Source organism: Seriola lalandi, unplaced genomic scaffold (assembly GCF_002814215.2).
Source record: "Seriola lalandi dorsalis isolate HSWRI2012SDOR001 ecotype SW California unplaced genomic scaffold, Sedor1 jcf7180002054415, whole genome shotgun sequence".
Taxonomy (NCBI): domain Eukaryota; kingdom Metazoa; phylum Chordata; class Actinopteri; order Carangiformes; family Carangidae; genus Seriola; species Seriola lalandi.
In genome coordinates, this window is record NW_019524968.1 from 771,996 (window position 1) to 785,668 (window position 13,673).

The 13,673-nt window shown below is 40.7% G+C and overlaps 1 protein-coding gene across 1 annotated transcript in view; it reads right to left on the reverse strand.

Annotated features, from left to right (window-relative positions):
• Window positions 1–118: 118 nt before the first annotated feature.
• The window catches only part of LOC111657833 (protein turtle homolog B-like), a 74,580-nt gene continuing 61,025 nt past the window's right edge, over window positions 119–13,673 (reverse strand). The window contains exons 18-20 of the mRNA XM_087175100.1: window positions 8,897–10,534; window positions 3,739–3,866; window positions 119–863 (exon numbers count right to left, since the gene is read on the reverse strand). Coding sequence (XP_087031226.1) covers window positions 643–863; window positions 3,739–3,866; window positions 8,897–10,534 — 1,987 coding nt within the window. The 3' untranslated portion in view covers window positions 119–642. The remainder of the gene's footprint in view (window positions 864–3,738; window positions 3,867–8,896; window positions 10,535–13,673) is intronic.

Genomic DNA, 13,673 nt, shown 5'->3' on the forward strand with positions numbered 1-13,673 from the left:
TTGGGGGGTTCGAGGGGATTGGCTCAGCACAAGAAACACAACTCAAGCCTGAAGACATATTTCAAATAAAAAAATGATAACACTGGTGACTGAAATAAAAGCAGGAAAAAAACGAGAGTTGGTGATCAAGTATTGCCTCTTTTTGACTTAATCCTTTGCACTGGAGTAAAACATTGGAAAACTGTGGCAGCTATCATTTTGATTTGATTCGCTAGTAGTCTAAACACATTTTTAAAAGGGAATACTACTGGATTTAAGCATACGCTGAACATTCTTGTGCCTTTGGGCATCTCAATCAGTAAAAACAAACCAAACTTTTTTTCAGCCTTAGAACCAGGATTTCAATCTGTGATGCCATTTTGCCAATTCTGTTGCTTCATTGACAGTAATTTGAAAACAGCATTCAAATAAGACATGGTAGGATGCTTCCTAATGCAGACTGAACTGACCAAGGGCGTGGTAAGAATATACCAAATCTGAATGCTGAAATTTAGTGCTATTCCCCTTCATGTATAACAAACTGCAAACATCTTTAAATGTAAGTGTTGTTTTTTTTTTTCAACTGGGATGCAGCTATCATTAGCTAATGTTATTTCGGAATGGGGGCATATTGCATGGTTGTGACCTTGTCCTCAAGGACTTTCAGAGCAGAGTGGCATGGTCTAGGTCTATGTTGTCCATGCAAGCCAAAATAGCCTTCTGGTCCTCCCGAGGTGGGCGGCGGTACAGCAGAGCAGAAAAGCGAGTGTATGGGTCATGGAGGATGGGCCGTTTCCTCTTCTTGCGGAGGTAGAGAGCTTCTTCGGGTTGGAGTACCTGAGAGGTGTAGGCCTGCTGGGTCTGGGTCTGAGAGGTGGAAACACCTGAAGGAGGGGAGATGAATAGCAGGTCATTGCCACCAGAAGTCATGGAGGCAATGTTTACAGACGATCCTATACAATAATCCCACTTTGCTTTTGGAAACAGGCTTATTTGCTTTCTTAAGGCGTTAGATAAGAAAATTGATACAACTCTCATATTTGCAGAAATATACTATGCAACTATAGAGCCAGCAGGCAGTTAGCTTAGCTTAACATTAAGACTGGAAGCTGAGGGAGACAGTGAGCCTGGCTCTGAAGATAACTAAATATACCTACTACCATCTCTAACACCCCATTTACACCTGGCGTTAAAATGTGATCTGTATCTAGATACAAAGGATTAACACAATGCAATGTGTAAATGCATGCCGAACACATGTTGCACTACATTTGGAGGTCATCAAAGTAGATCTCAATCAGGTTTATATGTAATCCATAGTCAGGGTCAGGGTCCTGATGCGTTCACATAGTCTACTTAAAATTTCTTAAAGCTGGAAACACACATTCACATTTATGGAAATGTCCTATGACGTGACACCACCACATCCACCACAGACATCAGATTAAAAAAAGACAATCTATGGTGCAAAGTTACCTACCTAGCTCAGCTAGCTTACTGAGTGTTACAGCTTTTCAACCAGTGCAACCATTGCATTTTTTCATTTGCAATAAGTTGCTTGTCACACAATAATAAGCCCATGTCATGCAAAACTGGACTGTAATCATGTAACTAACCAAATGACTGACAAAGTCTATGACTTTGTGTTATACATGAAGAAATAATGTCGCAGCACATGTTTTGAATGTAATGCTCGGGCATGTCGATCTGTTATGATGTCACATACATAAAAACACAAACACACTCTCATCAGTCACCATAACTATCATAACAGAAACATGACTAGCAGATCCTGGCGCTGTGAATGATCAGATTTAAGGTGGTCGACAGAAGGTGATCAGAAGTAGCTGATGTCGATCTTCACAATCCAACACATCCCCACTTCCAGTGCAGACATGAAGTTAAACGACAAAATGACAAAACTGAAACACTTCCTTGTTACTGAAATGCATTGTGGCAATAGAAGTAGTTTTGTGTTTAACTGAAGGTAACACAACCTACAGTGCCAGCACTGCTCATCGCAGCCATATGAACAGTGATGTGTTCACTTACTGTAGTAGTTTACTGAACTGCATTTGAATGGTGATGCAATGGTTTAGCTCAGAAAAAAGTGAACTACGGAGACAATGAATTTCAAATCCTAACTGAACCAAACTAAATAATTCAAACCTGTAAAGAGATTTGTCATTTACACCTCCGGTCTATATCCATCTGTGGGTTCCCTTTGTCAGACCCTGTACACTACATGCTTTGTGTGCTTTTGTTTGAATGGCTCACTCCAAAACAAGTTTAATGATGAGTGGCCACAAAATGATTCTAAACATTCACTGCTTTGCCAAGTGAAGGTAAAGTTATGTTACACTTGTTGCTTAGTGTTTCAAATGATTGTCTTTAGTTATAAATCATGAAATTATCTTGTGATAATTCAGCAAAAAGAAAAATGTAATTATCAAATAATTTACTCTTTAATGTGGGGGAGCTGAAAGTTTTGGGTCTTAAAATTATAAAAGCTAATAAACACATTTAATAACCACACCTGGGCACTCCGCAAATTTTACACCTGAAGTTTATCTGTTATTTGTTTATCAAAGAGTAATACTCATCAATTTTTGTTATTACTTCATAACCAACATAAGTATTAACAGCTGTTCACTTACCAGTCTTGCCAAGAGCTTCACCCATCGTTGCATTTACAATGCAAAAAGTAATAATGCTGTAACTCGGTATTGGAAAGTGGCATGCTAAGTTCAGTAGGAGAAGAGAAGTAATAGAAATAGAAGCACATCTAGAGTTTGCATTGATGTTGCTTTCCACCACTGGAGACAGCTCTTGGTGAGTAAAGGAATGATTGATGCTAAACTCACAACATTTCTTGTAGACTGGTAAGTAAATGGCTGTTAATGCTAATGCTGGCTACGTAGCAATAGCAAAAATTCACAAATAAAGGTTTGGAAAAAGAACCTTGATGATGTCATCAGGGTTATTTAGGGCTTGAGACAGAGAGTCTGCATTACAAACTGAGGGTGTGGGATTTGAAAGAAATGGGCATTTGTGAAGCAGGGGCGTCTGATGAAAGATGCTATCGAGTTGCATTGTGGGAAATGTAGGCTGCAGTGCTTTTGGAGCTTGAACAATACTAATCAGGATAGCTTGGGCACTGCTGCTTTAATTTTTACCATGTTTTTTTTAATCTGTTGTTCGTGAATCCCCCAGCTTTATGAAATCCCACTGTTAAATCACAGCAGTGCTCCTGTAAAGTGTCTTTTTAGAAATGTAAATTAATGTTTAAAATATCAGGTGCCAAATCAGCACTGACCCCATCTTGTTTAACTGAGTCAACAATGGTGTTTTGCTTCTCTAGCATCTACTGATGGACACAAAACTTTGTGAAATTACAATACATTATGTATAGTATTACAATTTTTAGTGTGGAAATAGCAACTGCTTTGTCCCTTGGCGAATGAGTCTGAAAGAAAATTCAGCTCTACGTTTTCTGTTAAGTGTTTTGTGAATATTCATATTGCAGGTTTTGAGGTACCCTGCTTACAGGTACAGAGGCGGAGGAAACGTAACAACTATGTTACTCTGTAAGCGGAAGTACTGATACGATCACAAATATATCTGATGCAACCAACATAAGAAGAAAACTTTAAAAATGTAAAAAAAAGGTATTTTTTTTGTCTGTGGCCATCATGAGGTAGCATGTTTTGAAAAACATCAAGGCTTGAAGAGTGAGAACAGAGAGAACAGGGCTCACACCTGCTTTCTTTCTGGTCTTGGAGTTATTGTTGTTCAATGTCATCTTCTTGGCCTTTTTAATACGTTGGTATCTCAGTGCATCAATCCTCTCAGACCCCGAAAGGGCACTCGGCGCACCTCGACGTTTTCTGGATAAAGAAGAGAGAGAGGGGACAACGGGTAACTCCAGGCCAGAGATAGTCAGTGGACTGTTTCTGCACTACGGAGCGCAACAAAACCAGAAACCTGCACAATCTCAAAACAGCATTGCTCGTGCTAAGCCAGAGGTTCAGCACATTGCCAAAGGATCAATGTGAGACACCTAAAGAGCTGTACTCTGAAATCCAGCAAGAGGTTCAATTTATTTTTTGTTTTTCAAAGCTTTGACGAACAAAGTGATTAGTTCTATTGCTCAGATGACCTTGTACATCATCTGGATTTACTAACATTTATGTTTTGGTAAATATCATATTGTGTTTTATAAATTAATTTCACGAATCCAGATGCATATGAAATTATACACTTTGAAATTTCATTGCTTTTCAGAGATTTATAAGGTATTTTGCTCAAATTGACCCAAACAATCTTTATCCAAAGAAAACAAATTATTACACGATCCCTGAAACAATCTATTTTCCTCATGGTGTAGATTAGGACAGTGAATAAAGCTTTTGAGAAGATACAACATTTAAAAAAGACTTGCACTGTTGATTTCAGAGGAAAATTCTGCAAAATTGAACAACGTTTTCAAAAAATGTAAGTAAGACTTTTCAATTGTTGACAGATTGGATGTTTCTTCTCAAAATGAATCTGTCCCACTCTGAAAATAACAGATGCAAATGTTTCCTCAATATGGAGTGTATTTTGCTGCTCATGATTGTATCTACAGACCTGCCTCCCATTCATGGAGGCACTTTTGACTTGGCAGCCCACAGATTTCTGCCACAAACAGACACTTGGTTCTCTCAAGGCACAGAAAACAATTAGCAATACAGAGAGGCCATCTTCCCACCGTGGCTGCAGAGAGAAACCGAAGTTGATTAGTAGAGGGGGAGAATCACAGCTGAGCAACAAAGCATCATCAATATGTATTCATAGACATGGATACTGTCTACAATGGGCTTCACCATGCTGACAGGGGGAGAGATGGCGGGAGGGGAAAATGACTACTTGGGAACAGTCACATAATGAAAAATAAGCCAAAGAAAAGCGAAGCACTAGGACAACAAATGTAACAAGAATTTATCCATATAATTGTTTCTTTTTTTTGAAACGGAAGAGCAATATTTAGCGATGGCATGCATGGCAGTTTGCACATGGAACACGACTTTAAAGGGGAATACATTCAAAAGCACTTCATTGGGCAGTTCCCTCAAACATAAGGGGGTTCTCAAACCCGCCTGTGTGCCCCCCCCCCCCACCTCTGCAAGCCCTTGGCAAAAATATTTGTTCCTTAGGATAAAAAGAAGTGCATAAGCTTTTTGGCAGGACACTTGCTTCTTATGGAAGTAAGAACTGCTCTGCAGTCCGAACTTGCAAGTGCAATTGCATACGTAAAGTAGATGCTTTGATTCATGCCAAAGATGCTTTATACAGGGGATTAAGGCCATGTGTCCACCAGGAATCTTTTAAGTTATTTGGGCTAAAGAGATGCTTATGGGAAGTGCTGGTCATAGCTCCTACTATTGCTTTGTGGCTATTCTTGCAAAGAATCTGCTGCATTTCTGTTAAAAGCTGAAATATACGTGTACATATATATATTTTTGTTACATCTTGTAACAAGTGCGCTGAGAACTTTACACATGCTAAGCTTTCATCATTGCCAGGAACATGCAACAGCATTTCAGTTGCACTGATAATGCAAAAAAGAGCTGCGAATGACAGCTCCCAGTGGACACACAGCTTAAGGTAACGTCATAACGCCAATCTTACAAAATATTTCTTGGAGATTGGGGTCCAAAATATTTTCAGTTGGTGTCATACAACATAAGCATCTGTAAAATACAAATGGTAGAATGTGTCACGCTTGAGGAGAATGCTAAGAGTGACTTTACAAAGTAATCATATCAGAGTAAAAGTGTCTATGTGGAGGAAAGGCCACATAGACAATCATTTCATAAATACACTGTATGCCACACCTTGTAATAATCTTTAAAGTAGAAAAAGACACAAGACCAAAATTAAGTAGTGATCATGCCTTAGAAAAGCATATTTACTTTTCATAATGAAAATCAACATTACCCGAATGTAACTCCAGTTCTATGACTACGTGTGGCCATCTAATGGACTTCAATATTTGTTCTTTTTTGAAGGAGATAATGAGTGGGACAACACCTTCTTATTAGCAGGATTCTTTGCTGGCCTCTGGCCAGGGGTCAAAGAGCTGTTGGGGCTGGTCTTCCAAACTTGTTATCGGCACATATTCAGACTGAGAGTGAGGAGAAAGTCAGGAGTACCTACAGTAACTGGATTTAAGTTTAATGTCTTGCTGGATGTTGAGTTCAAATAATGAAAGGGAGGAATATCATGGTTCCAACCTACTGTATGTAGCCCACATGGTTCTCTCAGGGTTGATAGCAAAGACCAGAGACATCCTGACAAAAGCTGTTGCCTCAGTGTGAGCCTCAACAATCTCTTTAGCAATTAGCTCAGTCTTGAGGAGGGTGAGACAGGCAAGGGAGCTTGTCAAGAAGGCTCAGATAGAGCTGCATCCTGAGCAGCATTAGCATAGCTATTGTATATGACATTGGACAGGACTGAGCAGCAATTGATTCCATCCTGATGAAAATGGACAAATACAACAGATGGCTTACTCACTCAACTTGTATTCTTGACCTGTGCAATTCCTTAGTCTGACTGTCAGGCCTTGACCAGTAAGCCACCTTGACTTTGGCTTGGATGTGAAGCTGGTGGTAAACTCATCCACTAGCATTTCAACACTGTGGAGGAGAAGGGATCACTGTTCCACAGCAGCTGTCTGGAACAGATAGTTGAGTGGGTAGTGCTAAGTCAAAGAAGGTGACTGGGTCTTCCTCAAACTCGATGGCACTGAGCTGGTGTGGTGGGAGGAGGACGTACTTATTGAACTGCAGCAGAGGCAGGTGGATCTTGAGCCAACATGGGAGTGGAGAAGATGGAACAGGTCTTGTCCATGATAATATCTTGATTGTTAGAGTCATGTTTGCTGAAAAGTGCTTTGCATTGATCCAAGGTGAAATGAGGGAGATAAACACCAAAGGTACACTACTACCTAACTGGGTGTCGAGTTCATTGATCTGTCTGAGGGTAAGAGAGATAAGCCTGTAGAGGGCTGAACTTGTACAAAATACTATCTACCAAAAAATGATAGGTGGCTTCCTTAGGGGCTGCTTGCTTCTGCATTGACTAGCATTTGACTTGATGATGCCAAACCCATGACATATAGATGTGTGTCGCTTTATCCCTAGACAAAAGGTGTTTGTGTGTAGAAACATATCTGATTCCAATAACCATTCAGCTGCTAAATAGTCCAGTTTGGACATGCAGAGGTGTGTTCTTTGGCTTTTGCATCAAATGCTATCGTTAAGTGTATCACATACCAATTGGTAACCTTTAATTCATTTTCAGAACAGGGAACCAAATAACCCATGAATACATGAAAAAATAAATATTTGGTGAGATTACTATTGTCTAACTTATGTCTAAACCTGAATTAGGTTTACATGTGGTGAGGTATTCTTATTAACAGATTAAAAAGCTGCATGTGAATGTGGTCAGTTAGCAAACTACTCAAGCATGAAATCATGTTGGTGTTACATCTCTGACCTAATCTATTAGCTAAAAGATGGCATATGCATATCAGTCAGAATGCATAACATAATAAAGACTGCAGAACTTAAAATGCACAGCCACTTTGAGAAAAAAGGAGAAAGGAAAGAACTGAAATGAACTACACGTGTCGACTGAAGGAAGGAACAAATCAAACAAAGACTCAAAAGTCTTGTATTCCCCTTTAAAGGACGAGGTGATCAAAAAAGTCCCACCTGCTAACCCCCCCCTTTCAGACATGGATCCAACCCTTACCTATTGCGGTGTAGAGGACCTGGTCACAACAACGCTGCCCAGATAGCTGAGATCAATCAAAAACAAAGCAGGTAAGACTCCAGGAGCCATCAAGAACCACCATACTGCCCCTAATTCATAATGATGGAAACATTGCAGGACATGAGAAGCGGACAGGCCCTGTGACACACTTTGCCCAACAACCTTTCCTTGGTAGTCAGACCTGGGGGAGTCCTGGGGGCAATTAAAGGGGTTGGGGAGAGGAGGGTTATAGAAAGGGAAGGGGAAGCAGGGTAGGAAAAAATCTGAAGGTAAGGGAGAATTGGTCATGCAGTCAGGTTACTAAGGCCGAGGATGGGCCGCAGGGCCTGCCAAGATGAAATCTTCTTAAAGCATCCCTCTGCATGATAAAGGCATCTTCAAAGGCTTGGAGCTAGACATAACAATGGGTGTTTTGTCTGGGGAATCAATTGGATGAGTATTATGGGATTCCTCCTGTTAGGTGAAAGCAGGGTAACGCATGACACAGATGGAAAAACAGGGACCCTGTGGTGATGTCTGCAGATTCCCAGGCTTTTAGGGGCTTGTGCCAAACAAATTATGCAATGCACTGACAGTCCTATATTCATCCAGATTGACTGTAGCCCCAAAAGGTCTGAAATGTAATCTGTGAAGCAAATGCATTTTCTTGTCGAATGAACAAGTAATTTGTTTAACAATTTATACTTTTTGGTCACTTTTCACTGGAAAATGCTTAAGGTAATTTTTCAAATTGATCATTTTGGAACAATGCTTCACAGATGCAGTGGGTGAATACCTCTAACTTGATGTTTGACATGAAAAGCAGCATTGACCATATTGAAACTAAACTGAAAATTTCAAGAGATTATCAAATGAATTATCACAACAAAATGATTTTCCTTCAACCATATGGTTTTCATTTTTCATATAAAATATTAACAATTGAAAAAAAGCTAAACTATCAAACTAATTTGCCACAGAGATGATTAAAAAAACTGATGGATATTAGACAGCACTCCAGTAACCAAAATGTCAGAGCAAATTCACACATCAAAGCATTATGGGTTGGGGCAGATGACTCAAATGGTATCCCTCTCTGCATGCCTAATGCACCTACCCTGAAGCTGACAACTGGGGTGGAGAGGGCTCAGATGGAAGGATCTCCTCCTCAGTCCTCCTCTGAGATGGCATCTGCCCAAATATGTTGCTGCTTTCCATGGGGGGTGATGGGGACTGGGAAGCTGGGTAGCTGGCTGCAGAGGTGGCAAAGGCCATGTGGGAACGGTAGCTGGGGCTTGCTCTCCTGCTACCCTGGCCTTGGGCAGGTGAGGAGGAAGGGGAAGATCTCCTTGAGAAGCTGGCTGCGGAAGGAGGGAGGAGGGTAATCTCAGACATCTCTGGGGGTATGGAAGGTTGGACAATGCTGGGACGTGGCCTGGGACGTACTACAATCTCTGGGGAGCCCTCATGAGAGCTAAGGGGGCTTTGGGTGAGGGGTGAGAGTCGAGAGGGCTGGAGAACCACCTGATGCACACCAGAATCCATCCTACGAGCCTGTCTGGGACTGAAACGAGGGGTGGTTTCAAACCATCGTGTGTCCAGGCTACTAAATGTGCTAGGGACAATATGGGCCATTGGATCGGTGTAAGGCAAAACCGGCACACCCATACCGTGGCTTGTGTGTCTTAGCTGCCCTAATTGTGCCTCTTGCATAGCTAAATGCTTGGCTGGGGAACCATGAGGCTTGGCCTTGCTGGGAGACTTGCTCACGTGGCTCTTTGGGGCCTCCAGTGGCAGGACAGCTGGGTAAGTGGGCATTGGAAGGTTGGAAGGCTGGAAAGCGCTCAGGGGAAGAACATGAGGTGGAGGAGGGTAGGGGGAGTCGTGGCGGAGATGCAGAGGGTGATGTGGTGGAAAAATGAACGGGGGCCCCTCCAGGCTTGCAAAGGTGAAATCCAGTCCCTGCCAAATCTCTGGTGAGCGAGAGGAAGAGGTCAGTGTCAGAGGAAGTGGGAAACCAGAGACAGCATATTGTGGGAAATCACCCTCCCCCATTTCTTCAGGAATCATGGGGTGACCAAAAGGACCTTCAGCAAGATATGGAGGGGAGGACATGACAGAGCTGAGAGGGCTGGTATCAGGCATGTAAAAAGGAGGTGGGGGATCATGATCCCCAGGGGGGCCTAGATAGCCATAGAAAGCCCTGTGGTGGAGAGAGCCTCGGATCTGCCCTGTGGCCTGGAGCCGACTGCTCTCCATGATGGTCATACCTTCGAAGGGCCTGTGGAAACGAGGACTATACGCTGGAGGCTGCAGATAGGATTCCTGACTGGAGATGGGGGAAATCTGGTGAGGCCGAAGTGGAGCCATAACTGGTGGCAAAGGTCTGGGATCATCATTCTCTTCATCTGACTGCCGAAATTCTGGATACAGGTCTGATTCTTCAACAAAGGGGAAGCCCTCAATTCGCCGGGGCTTCACAGACATTTCTGCATCACTGGGATCAATGACAAAGCGTCCGTCTGGGCCTCTGCTGATGAGTTCAATGGGTGTTGTTGCTTCAGCTTCATGCTTGGTAATGCCGTACTTCTTGCTTGTTATTGCTCTTTTGGTCTTTTTGTATAAAGACAATTCCTCCTTCTTCCCTGGACTCGGGGGTGGTTTCTTCCCACGCTGGTCATGACTATCTTCAGATGATTCTGATGGGGATGCCTTTGAACGAATGCTCTCTGGGCTCACCTTTCCTGAAGATGACCTATGAAAAACAACATAGAAGAAGTGAATATTAAAAAAAAAAAAAAAAAAAAAAACCCCACAGTATTCTGTAAAGCAAAGAGTCATTGACGCTCAAGACAAGTCCAGCTACATTAGAATAAAAATGACAACACGTCTTACCCAAGCATGTGAGTGATAAAAGCACAAGTGTACACTCATAAATCATTGGTGAACAAAGGTATCCTGCAAAATATGTTGCCTGTTAATTTCCAATCAGTGCAATAAAGAATAAGATATGATTGTCATGAATCTTCATTGTCATGAAAATGAACATATGAAGAGTAATGACTCCTTCATTAACAGTCTCTGCTTTCCTTATCTACTTTCTAACATTACCTATACTTTCTTTTTCAGTCAGGACGGTGCACACAAGGAGGGGATATCACAAACTAAACGAAACACTAAATGGACCAGTGTGAATCATATATTAAATTCATGCATAATTCCATTACAAGCTGACAACAACAAACTGGTTTGTTAGTACCCACACAGTTCCCTGAGGTCAGAACAGTTTCAGTCATTTTAGTCATTTCAGTGAATGATTGTACACCAACCTTTATGCCACTTCCACTCTAGCTATGTGAAGTGTTAAGTATCTTGACAGTAATAAATTTTCAATTTGTACTCGAGCACATTGGATTTGAAATTAAACAGTTAAGTAACACTTAATATTCATGACTAAATCTCTTTAAGAGCTGAACATTCAAAAACTCAGCAAATCTGCTGCAGGACTGTGTGTGTTTGTGTGTGTGTGTGTGTGCATGTGCATGCGTGCGTGCATGTGTGTGTGTGTGTGTGTGTGTGTGGTTTGATTAGAGTTGATTGACAGTGAACAAACAACACACCATCTGTCATCTGACTGTGATTCAAAGGCTGCTAAATCCTGATTGGTGTCCTGAAGTACATGACATCACAATTTTCTAACGTAAGCCCTGCCCATTTCAAAGCAGTGAGAGGAGCACAGAAAAGTGAAAAACAATTTCAGCTAGAAGGAAAATAGTTTGTTTTTCTAGAACACAATCAAACCGAAGTTCCACATGAGCAATGCTCTGTCTTTTTCTTTTTTTAACAAAGCTTAGAGTGGATGTGTGTGTGTGGCACACATTTCAGTAAACATCAGTAAAAATCCTGCTCTGGATGTGGTAGAAAAGACACTACCCAGTTACATGAGAAGAGAGTCTGTTTGTGCACTACTTGATGCTCCAGGTGAATATGTTGGGATGGTTAGGATGTAAATGTCGACCTGGGAGTCCAGCCAAAAAGTAATTGTCAATGACAATGTCAAGAGAAGACAGAACTGAAGTTTTGTATTAGATTTGAGCAACACTGTAGTATTAAGGTTGAGGTAGTTGGCATCGACAGCAATGTAACACACATAGCAGACGGGTGGGAAAGAAGAGGTTCTGATCACACACACCTACAGAAAAGTCAAAGTATTACCAATCATTACTTGAATTGATACTGACTGTTGTACCAAAACCTGTTGAAATGACCCAATTTTCCTGCAGGCAGCTTTGGGTTTAAACAGTCTGGGTGGTGTATATTGTTCTTTATCATAACTGAGGAATCCTGCTCAGACTCACCACTATCATAGACTTTACAAGTTCACGAATTTTTTATATACAGTATGTGAGAAATGACAATAACAATGTTTTAATAGGAAGGAGGAAATAAAACCACAATTTGCTTTGAAGCCACAATCACTTTATTTAGTGTTAAAATGAAACATAGCCAATCTTCAGTGGGATCAATAAAGCTTGTGTTTATAATGACTGAGCTATGTATAGAGTGCGTATCGGGCAGCTGCCAATGAAAACCACTATTACATGTTATAGGGTGCAGTGTCTTTTCAGCTTTATAAAGCAACAATGATGGCTCATAGAACATAACTCAAATTTATTTTTGTAGATTTGACCATCATTCCTCTTGGTTACAATAAGATTTTCATCAATTTGTTTAGACAACAGACTAAAGCTGTACTTGTTTTACAGCTTTCTGATTGCTTTTACACTTAATATATGTTGTTAAGCTGTCTCTGATAACACTATTATGGTCGGAGACTACAACCATAAGGAATAGTGGCCAAAATGATAAAACATACACAGTAAAAAATACTACTGATGCTCTTCAAACTGACTGTATCATTTTAAAACACAAATTAAGGCTACACAGTAATAACTGCCTCATTAAACAGCCACTGAATGAAGATTCAGTAATCACTACTGATGCTGCAAAAATATAGGTCCTTCAGATTTAATGTATAATTATACAGATGGATTATATACTGAGTTTTCACAATGTTTTCCATAAGCTTACACATTAAAGCAGCGGTAGGCACTGATGTTGCTGTTGTTGCAAGCTAAAACTGCAGAATAACAATAAAAACACTTGTCTTTAACTGGGTAGATTAACAGAGTGAAGAGCAGGTGTGACTGTGACAGCATCAGGGATGGGAGAGGAGCAGTGGTGAAGTCAGGAGTGCAAAAAGAAAGTGTTTGATGTCACTTGAAGGTGAAAATGTGATTTAAAGTAGTTAGTAGGGACAGTCACATACAGCTCAAACAACATAAATAGTCACAACGTATAAACAGTGTGCTGTGCAGAAAACAAGGATTATTTTAAAGGTACGCTTATTCGCTTTACTGTCGACACTTTGTACAGAGCAAGGCTAACCGGCTGCTAACTACAGCTCCTATCTTCTCATTTAACACTGTCAGAAAGCAAATAAGTACATTTCCCAAAACATTTAACTATTATTTTAACATTTAACGTATTTTAACAAATACAGCAAAGTGCTGTCATTGAACACACATTAAAGAAGGGTCTCAATATTTAGATTTTAACTTCAGACAAAATAACCAACATAGGTGATTAACATCTAAAATAGCCAGAATGTTTCTCCTACAGCGTATGATGTCATTCAATGTAATAAAACTCATTAAATCATCTGCCTTGGACTACTTGATGTTTTAATGAATAAATCACCATTACCACACGGTGAATTATCATTATACTGTAAGAAGTGGACCAACGGGATCTCAGTGTCTGAAATCGTATCTTATCATTTAAAGGAATAGTTCAAAGATGAACGAGAAGATTGATACCAGTCTGTGCACTAA